We start from the raw sequence: 15,485 nt of genomic DNA on the forward strand, positions 1-15,485 counted from the left end.
AAAGGGGTCTTCCACCTTGATTCTACTAACAGTTCCTGGCAAACACGGGGCACATCTATGGAACACCTGGAGATAATCAGCCCAAGACCGCTCATGAACTGGGTGTTATCTGGTAACCTACTTATGACATCAGGTGTAGCCAATAGCATTCCTTCTTCAAGTGGCCGGAGTAGAACTTAAAAGACAAGGGAAAGCTACTGCTCATACCCTCAGAATGCCTACTTCTGCCATACGACACCTTTTCCTTAAAACACACTGGCTAGCTCCCCATGCTATAATGACATGATAATGGAAAGAACCATAGCATGGACCTGGGCTTGCTGTTGCTGTAAGATCCTGAAGAGAAACTCTGGGTTAGAAGGCTAAGAGAGAGGAATCTAAAGAGGAAAAATATTTTTATTTTAAAAAATATATAAAATATATAGAGCTAAGCCTCTGCAGAGTGCTCTTGTGGTAGCGTCTTGTCTATACCTTGCCTCCCTTTGTACTAAAGCTGCAGATTATATAAACATTTGTCACTTTTCTGAAGCCCCTGGTACGTGGAAGAAGCCACTTTACTAGTGACCAAGGCCAAGTGACTGTCAAGCATCTGATTCTGAGCTTAGGATTTGTGCTTTCTACTTCTGGTAACATACACAGTAACTCAAGAAGTGGTAAGAGCTTTATTTCCTACCTTAATATGTCACCAAAAAGAAATCCAATTTCCAGTGACAGTAATGAAAACAGAGAAAGTGAAGAAGTTTAAAAAATGGTTGAAACAAAAGTGGTGTGCCGTAGCTAGGAAACAGACTCACTAAAGAGCTAAAGGGGTCCTCAGCCGTTTACACTTCACAAAGCAAATACTTTCAAAGTGGCTACAAGAGTTTAGAGTACATTCTTTGAGATTGTTAATTGACTAGTATATAATCAAGTGGTGCAAACTTTGCCACTTATTATCATGAATGTGACCAATCTCAGGCAAGTCAACTTCTTTTTTAAAAATGCAAAGCAGGGCATGGGACATAAGAAAAGAATAATAAGCAGAAATGTGCATTATTTCCACAACAGAAAACTTATTACTTTTAAAGTACTTAGGTAGCTCAGTGGTAAAGAATCCAGGGGAGACATGGGTTTGATCCCTGGGTCAGGAAAATCCCCTGGAGTAAGAAATGGCTGCCTCCTCCAATATTCTTGCCTGGAGAATCCCATGGACAGAGGAGCCTGGCAGGCTACAGTCCATTGGGTCGTAAAGAGTTGGACATGACTGAGTACAGCATAACCACAGCAACAAAGCAGTGAGCACTATAAATTTTAAACTATTTCTCCAAATGAGCTTTCCTTTGGAAATTAGACAAATAATATATTAAGTTCTTGGCATTGCAAAATAATCCATCCACTAAAGAGTCAATTTTTAAATTTAAAATTTAAACATTTGTCACTTTTCTGAAGCCCCTGGTACGTGGAAGAAGCCACTTTACTAGTGACCAAGGCCAAGTGACTGTCAAGCATCTGATTCTGAGCTTAGGATTTGTGCTTTCTACTTCTGGTAACATACACAGTAACTCAAGAAGTGGTAAGAGCTTTATTTCCTACCTTAATATGTCACCAAAAAGAAATCCAATTTCTTGGATTTCTTAAGGGGATTTAAGTAACAAATTTAAGCAAAATTAAGTAACAAATTTAAGTAAAATGTGTTACTTAAGTCCCCCCTACTTAGAGGAACTTCCCTGGTGGTCCAGCGGCTAACACTTGGTGCTCCCAGCGCAGGGGGTCCAAGTTTGATCCCTGGTCAGGAAACTAGATTCCACATGCCAAAACTAAGATCTGACATAGCCAAACAAACAAATAAAAATAAATATTAAAAAGAAATAAACTTATAACTTAGAGAGTGTGGCCAAGATGGTGGAGCAGGAAGACTTTGAGCTCACCTCCTCCCACAGGCACACCAAAATTACAGCTATGTACACAGAATCTACTGATGAACATGACCTGAAGACTAGCAGAAAAGATTTTCCACAACTAAAGACATAAAGAAGGAACCACAATGAGACAGGTAGGGGAGGTAGTGATACAGTACAGTCAAGATCGACTCCCCAGGCTAGGCAACCCACAAACAGAAGGATAATCACAACTGCAGAGGTTTTCCCCAAGGAGTGAGAGTCCTAGCCCTACATCAGCTCCCTAACCTGGGAGTCTCACACTGGGGAGATGAGTGCCCAGTATGCCTAGCCTTAAAGGCCAGCAGCACTGCACACAGGGGAGCTAGAGAGATGCAAGAAAGAGACATTCCACGCTCAAAGGGCACATACAAAACTTCACAAGTGCCAGTGCAGAGGCAGTAATGTGACCGGGTAAGACCACCTTGCTGATCTTAGAGAGCCTCGCAGAGAGGCAGAAGGCAAGGGACGCCTCCTGGGGAAACAGACACTGGCGGCACCCATTTGGGAAGCTCATTCTACCATGAGGACAATGGTGCTGGCAAGTGCCATTTTTGAGTCTTCCCTCTAGCCTATTAGTGGTGGGAGGGTCCACTACCACTGGTGGCCACCAAACAAGGCAGGGATGTGGCAGCCAGTAGGGCCAGGGACCAGACCCGCCTACCAGGGTGCCCACAGCAGTCAGCCCTGTCCCATCAGGAGGACCCACACAGTGGACACCCTCAGAGCACATGGCCCTGGTGACCAGAGAGGAGTGTTCTGCCAGGCCCCATGCGATGTCTCTTATATAAGACCAGTTCTCCAAGACTGGGAAAGATAACTGACCTACTTAATACATAGAAATAAGCACAAGGAATTTGGCAAAATGAAGAGACAGAGGAATATGATCCAAGTGAAGAAACAAGACAAAACCTCATAAGAACTAAGTACAGTGGAAATACGCGATCTACCAGATAAAGAGTTCAAGATAATGACCACAAGATGCTCAAATGAATTCAGAAGAATGGATAAATACAGTGAGGAATTTAATAGAGCTTAAACAAACTACCACACAATTGCACTCATCTCACACGCTAGTAAAGTAATGCTCAAAATTCTCCAAGCCAGGCTTCAGCAATACGTGAACCGTGAACTTCCAAATGTTCAAGATGGATTTAGAAAAGGCAGAGCAACCAGAGATCAAATTGCCAACATCCACTGGATCATCGAAAAAGCAAGAGAGTTCCAGAAAAACATCTATTTCTGCTTTATTGACTATGCCAAAGCCTTTGACTGTGTGGATCACAATAAACTGTGGAAAATTCTGAAAGAGATGGGAATACCAGACCACCTGATCTGCCTCTTGAGAAATCTGTATGCAGGTTAGGAAGCAACAGTTAGAACTGGACATGGAACAACAGACTGGTTCCAAATAGGAAAAGGAGTATGTCAAGGCTGTATATTATCACCCTGCTTATTTAACTTCTATGCAGAGTACATCATGAGAAACGCTGGGCTGGAGGAAGCACAAGCTGGAATCAAGATTGCCAGGAGAAATATCAATAACCTCAGATATGCAGATGACACCACCCTTATGGCAGAAAGTGAAGAGGAACTCAAAAGCCTCTTGATGAAAGTGAAAGAGAAGAGTGAAAAAGTTGGCTTAAAGCTCAACATTCAGAAAACGAAGATCATGGCATCTAGTCCCATCACTTCATGGGAAATAGATGGGGAAACAGTGGAAACAGTGTCAGACTTTATTTTTTTGGGCTCCAAAATCACTGCAGATGGTGACTGCAGCCATGAAATTAGAAGACGCTTACTCCTTGGAAGGAAAATTATGACCAACCTAGATAGCATATTCAAAAGCAGAGACATTACTTTGCCAACAAAGGTCCATCTAGTCAAGGCTATGGTTTTTCCAGTGGTCATGTATGGATGGGAGAGTTGGACTGTGAAGAAGGCTGAGCACAGAAGAATTGATGCTTTTGAAGTGTGGTGTTGGAGAAGACTCTTGAGAGTCCCTTGGACTTGCAAAGAGATCCAACCAGTCCATTCTAGAGGAGATCAGCCCTGGGTGTTCTTTGGAAGAAATGATGCTGAAGCTGAAACTCCAATACTTTGGCCACCTCATGTGAAGAGTTGACTTACTGGAAAAGACTCTGATGCTGGGAGGGATTGGGGGCAGAAGGAGAAGGGGACGACAGAAAATGAGATGGCTGGATGGCATCACCAACTCGATGGATGCGAGTTTGAGTGAACTCTGGGAGTTGGTGATGGACAGGGAGGCCTGGTGTGCTGCGATTCATGGGGTCCCAAAGAGTTGGACACGACTGAGCGACTGAACTGAACTGAAAATTATAAAGAAGAATTAAACAGAACTGAAGAATATAAGAACTGAAAGAAAAAAATATACTCCAAGGAATAAACAGTAGATCAGATAATACAGAGGACCAAATCAGTGAACTGGAATACAGAGTAGTAAAAATCTCCCAAGCTGAACTGAAAAAAGGAAAAAGAATTTTTAAAAATGAGGATAGTTTAAGAGACCTCTGGGATAGCATCAAGTGTACTAACATTTGCGTTATAAGGGTCCCAGAAGAAGGAAAGACATAAAGGGGCAGAGACTTTACTGGAAGAAAACTTATAACTTGAAAGACTATAATTCACATTCAGGTACACCTTGAACAAACATCAATGAATGAATACATAACAAATATACAAACTAGAGTAAAAAAAATATAATATCTACAAGCTGCATTCTCAAGGAAAGGTGATAATCACAACTCAACAGTCTTCCCATGGTCTAAAAGAACCACATCCCTTTGTGGAAGGCTCTCCTGAAATCATAACTAATATCCTAGACTGTGGAATGTCAAGGAATGGCCCTAGGAACCTTGTGCCTATCAGCAGAGACTCCTAGGAGAAATATTGTCCCTTGTTTCCATACAGGTCTAACCTTGATTCTGCAGACTCAGAAGTGGTCAAGGCGCTCTTTCTTTTAATGCAGAACAATGTCAGGAAGGAAGGTAAGTTTATATCTTTGTTTAAAATGCAACAGTGGCCATTATACACACAACTGATCTGGAATACTTTTCCATATCTATTTCACTTTAAATGACTCAATACATGACTTTCAGAATAGTTACACTTATTTTCAGAAAGTCTTCCCAAAAAAATACAGAGGTTAGTCATATTAAACATTTTGTTTTGCACGGGATAGAAGCGGGGTCCAGTAGACTCATCAAAAAGCAGATGAATATGTTTAAAAACCAGTGCCCAATGGAAGCTGACTTTTTTCTTAAAAGTTTGTTTATACAGTTTTTCTCCATCCCCTTATTTCTAATTGAATAGAGACATCTTAATAGTGCGTATTAACAGGTGAAAGGAAAGGGTTTTTTTGGCTCACTTCCCTTTAGACCTTTCAAAAGTGGAACCACCACATGCTGTTCCAAACACAATACTTGACGTAGCTTTTGCCTAGGCCTTAATGTAGGCAATTCAAAAAGAAAAACACAATATTCCGGTTTCCATTTTCCCTACATCAGTCTCAGCTCTTTTTGGATGAAATTAGTCTCTCAAGGGACATCAACCTCACAATTTGAGAAACAATGCTCTAGATATGAAACAAAAAGCAACACAATGGAAAACCAGCAACCATTTGTTTTTACACTTGGAGAGTTACACTGTACAACATCCTTTTCATTATAAAGCCAAGTAACTACTCAGAATCGTAAATTAACTCTTTGTAATACAAATCACTTCAGCCTCAGATAATAAAATAAGGGGAAAAAAATCAAAGTCCTTTATTTCAGGTAATCTCTGAAACAAAACTAAAGGACCAGGATATCTTGGTCAGATCCTTTGGTTTATGATAAATTTGACTTAAAAAATTTTATCTGGAAAGTAAATAACATATAGCACATTTGCTGCTGCTGCTAAGTCACTTCAGTCACGTCCGACTCTGTGTGATGCCATAGACAGCAGCCCACCAGGCTCCAGGCAAGAACACTGGAGTGGGTTGCCATTTCCTTCTCCAATGCATGAAAGTGAAAAGCGAAAGGGAAGTCGCTCAGTCATGTCCAACTCCTCGCGACCCCAGTCATGTCCGACTCCTCGCGACCCCACGGACTGCAGCCCACTAGGCTCCTCTGTCCGTGGGATTTTCCATACATACAGCATGTAATAATCATTATTGTGCCTTCTTATTAATGTATTACATGCTGTATGTATGTAATCATTAAGAAGATTTTCAAGTACTTTAAACCAGGGTTCAGCAAATTATAACCTGTGGGCCAAAAATGATGCACTGTTCTTGTAAATAAAGTTTTATTGAAACACATCCACACTCATTTGTTATTTGCTACAAATGAAGAGTTGAATAGCTGTGGCAGAGACTGAATGTTTTACAAAGCCAAAATTACAATTTAGCCCTTTACAGAAAAAGTTTGCATTCCCTGTTCTAAACCAGTGGGTCTCAAAATTTAATGCTCATAAGAAACACCTGAACAGCTTGTTATCCATTTCCTGGGCTCTACTTTCACAGATCATGGTTCAGTAGGTTGGGATGGGGTCCATGAACTTGCACTTCTAACAAGCTCACAAGCTGCCGGTCTATGAACTAAACTTTGACACACCACTTTGGCCTAAACCATCTCATATAATCACAGATCAGCAATGACCACAAATTCTATAAAACAGGATAGTCATCACACATAATGGAAACTAAGGCATAAAAGAGGAAGGAAATAGATCTCCTGATTTACATGAAATTCATGATAGCTATGAAGGCACAATTGGTTGCCACAGTCAACAGATAACTTTTCACCCCTCATCCTGACATTAGTGACAGTGACAGTGTTGGTAGGTCAGTCGTGTCTGACTCTTTGCGACCCCATGAACTGCAGCTTGCCAGGCTCCTCTGTCCATGGAATTCTCAAGGCAAGAATACTGTAGTGGGTTTCCATTCCCTTCTCTAGGGGATCTTTCTGACCCAGGGATTGAACCAGGGTCTCCTGCATTGCAGGCAGAGTCTTTACCGTCTGAACCACCAGGGAAGCCCCTAACATTACACCAGGGAAGCGTCCTAACATTAATTTACACTGAACACTGGAAATTCAACAGGGACTAGCAGGAATCCAAAGCAATTGGGTTGGAGGTGTAAAACCCCATCAGTTCTTCAGAGAAGTTATAAAACACTTTCTAAAAATAAAAGCCCCTTTATATTCAGTTATAATTTAATACTTGATTAGACTATAAATACTCAAAGACAACATTTGAAAAGAAATCTGACACATATGGTTTATAATACAATGGTCCAACCAAAAGATTAATTCTTACACATCATACAGATAAATACAAAATTTAAAGGGTTAGTTAAAAATCTAATCCTTTCAATTAAAAACAAATACATGTCAAGCTAGTATGTGAATGAACACAGATGATACAACTGGTGTATTTTATTAGAACTAGCTCAGGCAGATCAAAGGTGGATGATATGTAAACCACCAAACGATATCAGTGCCTTTCACTTAGACTCTGAAGAAGATACAGAGGAAGGTAAAGATGTGGAGGAAAAATTCTCTTTGCTGATTTATTAGAATAGGAAACATCTCCTCTTCCTTTGGTCAGCCTTTATTGAGCATCTACCAGGCTCAGAGGCATTGTACTAGGCACTAGAGATAGAAAAGAATAAACATCCCTCCTCTCAATGAGCTCACAAGCTCATGAGAGAGCGGTGTAAGTAAGTGTACTACAGCATGTTAAGTACAAGGACACTTGCATATATTATGTACTATCAGAGTGTACAGTGAGTTGATTAAATATGCTTGGGAGAAAAGTGAAAGGAAGGCTTCACTAGACATGCTGCTGTGGCTGCTGCTGCTGCTAAGTCGTTTCAGTCGTGTCCGACTCTGTGCGACCCCATAGATGGCAGCCCACCAGGCTCCCCCATCCCTGGGGTTCTCCAGGCAAGAACATAGAGTACTTTAATTGAGACCTGAAAAGACTGAGCAGATGAAGAAGGGTAGGTATTGAGGCAGTGGATACAATATAAGCAAAGGTATAGAAGTGAGAGGGGATAATATGAATCTGAATTCTACAAACAGGTCAGTTTGACTGAAGCAGAGTGTATAATGTGGAAAGGGGCAAGATGGGAAGCTGGACAGGAAGGCAGGGTCACATACAAAGAATGTTGGGTGCCATGCTAGTCAGGTCTGTATTTTTCTGGCTTTAGGGAAATAAGGAATTTTAACCCCAGAGAGGACTGCACATATTTGCATATCAGTAAAATCGCTCTGGCACCACCACAGGGGACAGACTGAAGCCATAAGATTTTATTTTCGATCTAAAAATTCTGACAAGACTTTGTACCCAAGGCATGGATGAGAAAGAGAAAGGTAACACTGATTAGAGGTTAAAAAAAAATCTCCCAGCTTAATTTTTATTGAAGTTTATAAAGAAGCAGCAAAGACTGAAATTAACACATGACATTCTAATCTTAGGAAGTATTTTGTTGTTGTTGTTATCTAATAAGGTCAAGGGTAAAAAAAAATACATAAAATAGTTTAAAAATGACACTATGGTCCATGGTGACAGAGAAGACTGCATCAGACCATAGTGCTCAAATCACAAGCAAGTCACAACTTCTTGGGGCTTCAGTTTTTCACCTATATAATGACAGGTTCAAAGTTTCCTAACCTGGGCTATAAACAAAAGTATATTTCAATATAATTGGTTTCCTTTGTAATCCTACTCATTTTATTTAGAATTCTGAGAATGCATCAATGGCACAAAAGAGGATAAGAAACTCTGCGTGATATTTAAGTCACTTGCGTGCGTGCTAAGTTGCTTCAGTTGTGTCCAACTCTGTGACCCTACGGTGGCTACGTAGCCCGCCAGGCTCCTCTGTCTATGGGGATTCTCCAGGCAAGAATACTGGAGTGGGTAGCCATTCCCTCCTCCAGCGAAGCTAGAGCTGAAGCTCCAACACTTTGGCCGCCTGATGTGAAGAGCCGACTCATTGGAAAAGACCGTGATGCTGGGAAAGACTGAAGGTGGGATGAGAAGGGGACGACAGAGGATGAGGTGATCGGATGAATTCACGGACTCAATGGACATGAGTTTGAGCAAGCTCCAGGAGATAGCAGACTACAGGGAAGTCTGGCATGCTGCAGTCTATGGGGTTGCAAAGAGTCGGACAGGACTTAGCGACTGAACAAGAACAACAAAGACTGACTTAGGTTGATATTATTTTGCCTTTCCATTTCCCTTTCTTCTTTTGTAGACTTAGGTTAATGCTGATATTAAATGACTGCTTGGTATCTTTCTTTTACATCCTTAAACCAACTGAAAAGTGACTTATGGAATAAAACTCAATAGTAAGGGGTAGGAGAAAGTTTAGTGCATGAGGAAGATTATATAATGAAGAAATTAGTAGAGTCAGCAATCAAGTAAAGGAGGACATTTCTTGGGTATGTCCACACACAAAACTACCTGGGAAAGAAGCTAGGTAAATAAAAAAATAACTCTTTCAGGGGGTCAAAAACAATTGGTTTTAAAAAGACATGCATGAAACAAAACCTCATTCTTACCATCTTAAAACTACAGTATCTAATAGCAGGGAGGCATCTCTCTCTCTATTCATAATGGTACTTCTCTATGATAAGGAACTCTAAAGAATCTGAATTTTAAGGTCAATGTCAGCATTCTAACTCCAAATGTATTAGCTATTACACAAAAAAGGAAACCAGATTAAAAAAAATTTTTAAGAACGCTATAAGAAATGAGTTATAAAACACATATTAGAGAAAATGTGAATGAATGTTATAATTATTCCTTGAAGTTACTCACACTACTTGATTTGATCAGATTAAACAATCAAAATGGTTCTGATTAGCCAATGGAAATCTCACCACATCATCTGTTCAGTGCTCAAAATGACAACTTTGCACTGGCTTGGAAATCTACTGAAAGATTACAGTAATACACTGATAATTTGCCATATCTTTTAAAAGTACTTCTACTCAGTAATCAAAAGCCCTCCTATTTCAGACACGAGTCTACAATGAGGTAGCTGGACAACTATTCCACTAAACAACAAGGGAAGACTGCAAAATCAAGCCTAGTCCGTTTTTAAAGCTGTGTCTATATTAAAATTGCCGGGGTTTCAACTCTTAGAAACAATCTGAGGAAATAAGTCTTTACCTTTCTCAGCCTTTCTGGAGAAAATCTACAAAAAAATTTGTCATCTTACCTTCACAAAATTTATCATCCTAATAGATCTGTAGGAGAGGACAGGCTCCTGTCTCTACAGGTAACTCTTTCTTCCCACACCTCCCTAGCCATCTGCATATCTCTAAAGCAGACGCAGGCAACTGAGGCACCTGGGGCAATCTTTACTGTCACTCTGCTCCTCCCCTGCCATGTGGTTTCTTTTACGGTCGGGCAGATCTCATGGAGAAGGAAAAGGCAACCCACCCAGTACTCTTGCCTAGGAAATTCCATGGATGGAGGAGCCTGGTGGGCTACAGTCCATGGGGTTGCAAAGAATCGGACACGACTGAGAGACTTCACTTTCTTTCTTTCTTTTTACAAAGACTACTTAAGCACTATACTTAAAAAAGTCACTTCTTAGCAAAACACTATCTACAGCCCCCAAATCCCCAAAATCTTCTAGTCACTGATTTGCTTCAGACAAACAGGCCCAAGTGAACATAACAACTACTCATGAAAATATATGTAGTCCAAGCATTTTAGTCCAGGCAATAGAAGATTATATGTTCACGGAATTAGTAAAAATTCAGAATTCACATTTTTTACCATGAGGAATTACCAAATTGACTCAGGAGAGCAAAGTATCTGCCAGGTGCACGATATTTCAAAATCATTCACAACTATAATTCATAGAGAATGAACCCTATCTTAGGCAAATCCACTAAACAAAGCCACAAATGTACACAAAATATAAGCCAGTAGGGAGATTTAATTTTCAAAGGCATTTATTCAAAGTAGGACTTATTTACAACTTGAAGAAATCCCTTACTGTTATCTTTTTCAAAAAAAGGTTGCATTTATAGCTTATTCCAGAACAGAGCATAAACTATTCTTCATAAAGATATGAAGAACTACTCACCTCCATTTCTACAGCAGCAATACTCTGGTCATAATGACCCATCAGATTAGGGAAAAATGTCATGTTGTAGGCCATTTTCATACATCTGGGAACAGTAATTGGTTCACAGGTGAAAAGACTGTGCCCTCTTACCAGGGGTAGAAAAATACATGTCCACAAAAATGTAAATGTTTCCATTCTCTTCAAATTCCTAATTTTACCACATGGCTTGGATTAATCACTCTTCATTCTCAGATTTCCATCCAAAGATAAAAATGTTCAAATTCCTCATTTGATTATTTTACCATTTTGAAGGAAGCTCTTTTTCCTGAAAATGAGTTCTGGGTCAATTACTGTAAAAACAATCAAAAGGGTGTATCAGCAACATTTGTTATCGACTCAAATGCAAACGTCAAAGTGCAGAGTTTCATGCTAGGTAATTAACACTGGGAAAACGACGGAAAATTTCGTCCCATCAATTACTGTTCCACCTGCCTTGGCACAGAATCTGTGACTTGCGGAGGAAATCTCATCTCTAGGGACCGGATGACCGGAGGTTCGTGCTGTATGGAACACAGGGTAAAAGCGGGGCACTGGATGAGTGAGATGGAGAAAATGGTGGGGCTGGGAACAAGTTAATGAGGATTAACAGAACTGTAAAATCTAAAAGGCCCTGTCGGGTGTTTTATTACGCACAAGAAAACTGAGTTGCAGGGAAGATCTCACGAGTTCTTAAATTCTTTAAAGACTCTAAAAGGGCCAGCTTTTGTGGCACTCTTCTGGAGACTAACTTTTGTCTTTAAAAAGGCCAACCAGAGGGAGACTTCTAGGATTCCTACTGCGGAGGAGCGAAACGAGTGTTCAAAAGGCTGGGGAGGGGGAGGGGAGTAGCGATCTCACAGAAAAGAAAAATGAGCAAAGCTGTCCCGGGAGGCCGACGGAGTTTCGGTGGGAGGGAAGCTGTGGGCACTGAGCCACGAATCGTCGCACCCGTCACCCCATCCCCCCAACACACACACACACACATGTACGTCCCGGCTTCCAGCGCCGGGCAGGGCAACTCACCCCCTCACCCCATCCCCCCAAAACATACACACAGAGCCACGAATCGTCGCACCCCCTCACCCCATCCCCCAACACACACACACACACATACAGCACCGGGCAGGGCAATGCGCCCCACCCCCGGGCACCTGCCCCAGGCCCAGCGCCGTGCTCCGCGTCCCTGGCCCCGCGGGGACCAACATCGCAGCGCCCCAGCTTCCTGGGAACCTCGGGCCGGCGCGGACCGTCCGGCCGCAGCCTTTCGCGCACCTGCGGCTCGGAGCGCGCGCCCCCTACCCACCCCGCACCCCTCCAGGCCCGCCCCGCTCACCCCGCTCGCCCTGGCGCGCGCAAGCCCGCCCGCCCGCGGCCACTCGCCCAGTTGGCGTCCGAGGAACCTCACCTCGGGCGGCGGTCGAAGGCACCCGTTCCTCCCCGTCCCCGTCCAGCCCACCGTCCCCCTGCGGCCAGCGACGGCTCCAGGGAGCGTCCGGGACTCCGGCCACCACGGGAGCCGGGAGTCGCACGGCCGGGCGAGAGCTGAGCAATCCCGCGAGACAGCGCCGCCAGGTCGGACGGGCAGGTCCCGGCTCGCGGCGGCGGCGGACCTGGCTCTCCGCCCGGGCCCCACCCGCGCCGCGCCGTCCGGGTCTGGCTCTGGGCTCGCCCCACCCGGCAGGGGCGAACAGTGTTGCGGGGGCGAGGTCCAGCTGCGGGGCCTGGGGGCCCCCTCCACCTCGCCGTCTCTTCTGTGCCGTCCGCAGGGGTTCAGCCTAGAGGGTTTTTGTTTTTTCTTTTGAAGTTCTTATTGAGTCCCAGATAAAACTTCTTTTAGAAAAACCCAATTTATTTCGAATTTCAGGAGCCAAGAATTTTTAAACGGGGCCAGTTTGCTCTGTAAAGTCCATTGCCCAAGTGACCTTAGAGGGTGGGTAATTTCCTGGGTATCTGTCCTAAAAAAAACAAAAACAAAAAACAAAAAAACCTGTATAATTTATTAATTCAGGGTGTCTGGTCACTAACTGGAGACACAGGTGGCAATGATTTCAGGCCTGGCAGGTCCTGTGGTTTACTGATGCAGAACCGTATTAGAAAGTTGAACTGCTCTAGAAGTCAACCCAGTTTTTAGTACCAAAAAATGGCAACCCACTCCAGTGTTCTTGCCTGGAGAATCCCAGGGGCAGGAGAGCCTGGTGGGCTGACGTCTATGGGGTCACACAGAGTCGGACACGATTGAAGTGACTTAGCAGCGGTGCCACACATCATCTCACGGTGCTTCCCTGTTCATCCCTCCTTCCCTCTTAAAGTTGGAAAATCACCAGATCTTACTGTAACTAAGTTTGGTCTTTTGCAGAATGTCATACCCTTCTTTTTGTCCAGTGGAGTCAAACAGTATGTAGCCTTTTCAGACTGGCTTCTCAGGCTCTTTCACGGAGTAATATTCCTTCATGTCTTCTTGCGTCTTGATAGCTCATTTCTTTTTGGTGATAAATAATATTGTATTGTATGGATGGACCACAGGTTATTTATCCATTCACCTACTGAAAGACATCTTGGTTGATTCCAAGTATGAGCTCTTGTGAATAAAGCTGTTATAAACATTTGTGCACAGGTTTTTGTGTGGAAGTAAGTTTTCAGTTCCTTTGAGTAAATACCAAGGAACCAGCTTGTGTGGTAAGAGTATATTTAGTTTTATGTGTTTTTAAAAAGTGCCAAACTGTCTTCCAAAGTGGCTCTACCACTTTACATTCACACCAGCAGTGCTTGAGAGTTCCTGCTTTTTCACGACTTGCCAACATTTGCTATTGTTAGTGTTCTGGATTTTGGCTGTTCTGATAGGTATTTAGTGATAGCTCTGTTTTAATCCCAGGAACCGAAGAGCCTGGTGGGCTGCCGTCTCTGGGGTCGCACAGAGTCGGACACGATTGAAGCGACTTAGCAGCAGCAGCAGCTGTTTTAATTTGCATTTCCCTGATGAAATTTGATGTGAGCATTTTTTCATGTGCTTTTTTGTCATTTGAATATCTTCTTTGATGAGGTGTTTATTAAGGTCTTTGGCCTATTTTTTAATTGGGTTGTTTGTTTTCTTATGGTTGAATTTAAAGAGTCCTGTGTATATTTTGGATATCAGTTCTTTATCAGTTATATCTTTTGCAAATATTTTCTCCATTCTGTGATTTAACGTCTAATTCTCTAGACCTCATCTTTCATAGAGCAGAAGTTAATTGATTTTAATGAAGTACAGTTTATTAATTATTTCTTTCATGGATCGTGCCTTTGGTGTTGTATCTAAAAAGTTGTCACCAAACCCAAGGACGTCTAGATTTTCTCATATGTTGTCTTCTAGGAGTTTTATAGTTTTGTGTTTAAATTTAGGTCTGTGATTCATTTTTAGTTAATTTTTGTGACAGCTGTAAGATTTGTGACGTTGATTTCTTTTTTCTGCATGTGCACATCTAGTTGTTCCAGCACTGTTTATTGAAAAGATGGTCTTTTCAACTTTGTCAGGGATGAGTTGATTTTCTTTATATGGGTCTGTTTCTGGGCCCTCTGTCCTGTTCCACTGATGCATTTGTCTATTCTTTCACCAATGCCGCACTACTTTGGTTACTGTAGCTTCGTAGTGAGTCCAAGTTGGTAGTACCTGCTTCCAACTTTGTTCTTCCTCAATATTGTGTTGGCTATTCCGGGTCTTTTTGTTCTCTTTATAAACTTTAGAATCATTTTGTCAATATCCACAAAATAATTTGTTGGGATTTTGATTGGGATTTCATTGAATCTCAATAGATTTGGGAATGAAGATCATGGCATCTGGTCCCATCACTTCATGGCAAATAGATGGGGAAACAGTGGAAACAATGGCTGACTTTATTTTGGGGGGCTCCAAAATCACTTCAGATGGTGACTGCAGCCATGAAATGACCAACCTAGACAGCATATTAAAAAACAGAGACATTACTTTGCCAACAAAGGTCCATCTAGTCAAGGCTATGGTTTTTCCAGTAGTCATGTATGGATGTGAGAGTTGGACTATAAAGAAAGCTGAGTGCCGAAGATTTGATGCTTTTGAACTGTGGTGTTGGAGAGGGCTCTTGAGAGTCCCTTGGACTGCAAGGAGATCCAACCAGTCCATCCTAAAGGAGACAGCTCTGAATATTCATTGGAAAGACTGAAGCTGAAGCTGAAACTCCAATATTTTGGCCACCTGATGCAAAGAGCTGACTCATTGGAAAAGACCCTGATGCTGGGAAAGATTGAAGGCGGGAGGAGAAGGGGACGACAGAAGATGAGATGGTTGGATGGCATCACTGACTCAATGGGCATGAGTTTGAGTAAACTCTGGGAGTTGGTGATGGACAGGGAGGCCTGGCGTGCTGCAGTCCAGGGGGTTGTAAAGAGTCAGACACGACTGAGCAACTGAACTGAACAGAACT

The 15,485-nt window shown here is 42.4% G+C and overlaps 1 protein-coding gene across 2 annotated transcripts in view; it reads right to left on the reverse strand.

Annotated features, from left to right (window-relative positions):
- FZD6 (frizzled class receptor 6) overlaps positions 1–12,545 on the reverse strand; it is a 38,570-nt gene extending 26,025 nt beyond the window's left edge. Inside the window, exons 1-2 of one of the 2 annotated variants that reach the window (XM_061439232.1) lie at positions 12,455–12,545; positions 11,029–11,360 (exon numbers count right to left, since the gene is read on the reverse strand). In XM_061439232.1, the coding sequence (XP_061295216.1) occupies positions 11,029–11,205 (177 nt within the window). In that variant the 5' untranslated portion in view covers positions 11,206–11,360; positions 12,455–12,545. The remainder of the gene's footprint in view (positions 1–11,028; positions 11,361–12,454) is intronic. The other variant, XM_061439233.1, reaches the window with a different exon arrangement.
- Positions 12,546–15,485: the final 2,940 nt, after the last annotated feature.

Source organism: Bos javanicus, chromosome 14 (genome assembly GCF_032452875.1).
Source record: "Bos javanicus breed banteng chromosome 14, ARS-OSU_banteng_1.0, whole genome shotgun sequence".
Taxonomy (NCBI): Eukaryota; Metazoa; Chordata; class Mammalia; order Artiodactyla; family Bovidae; genus Bos; species Bos javanicus.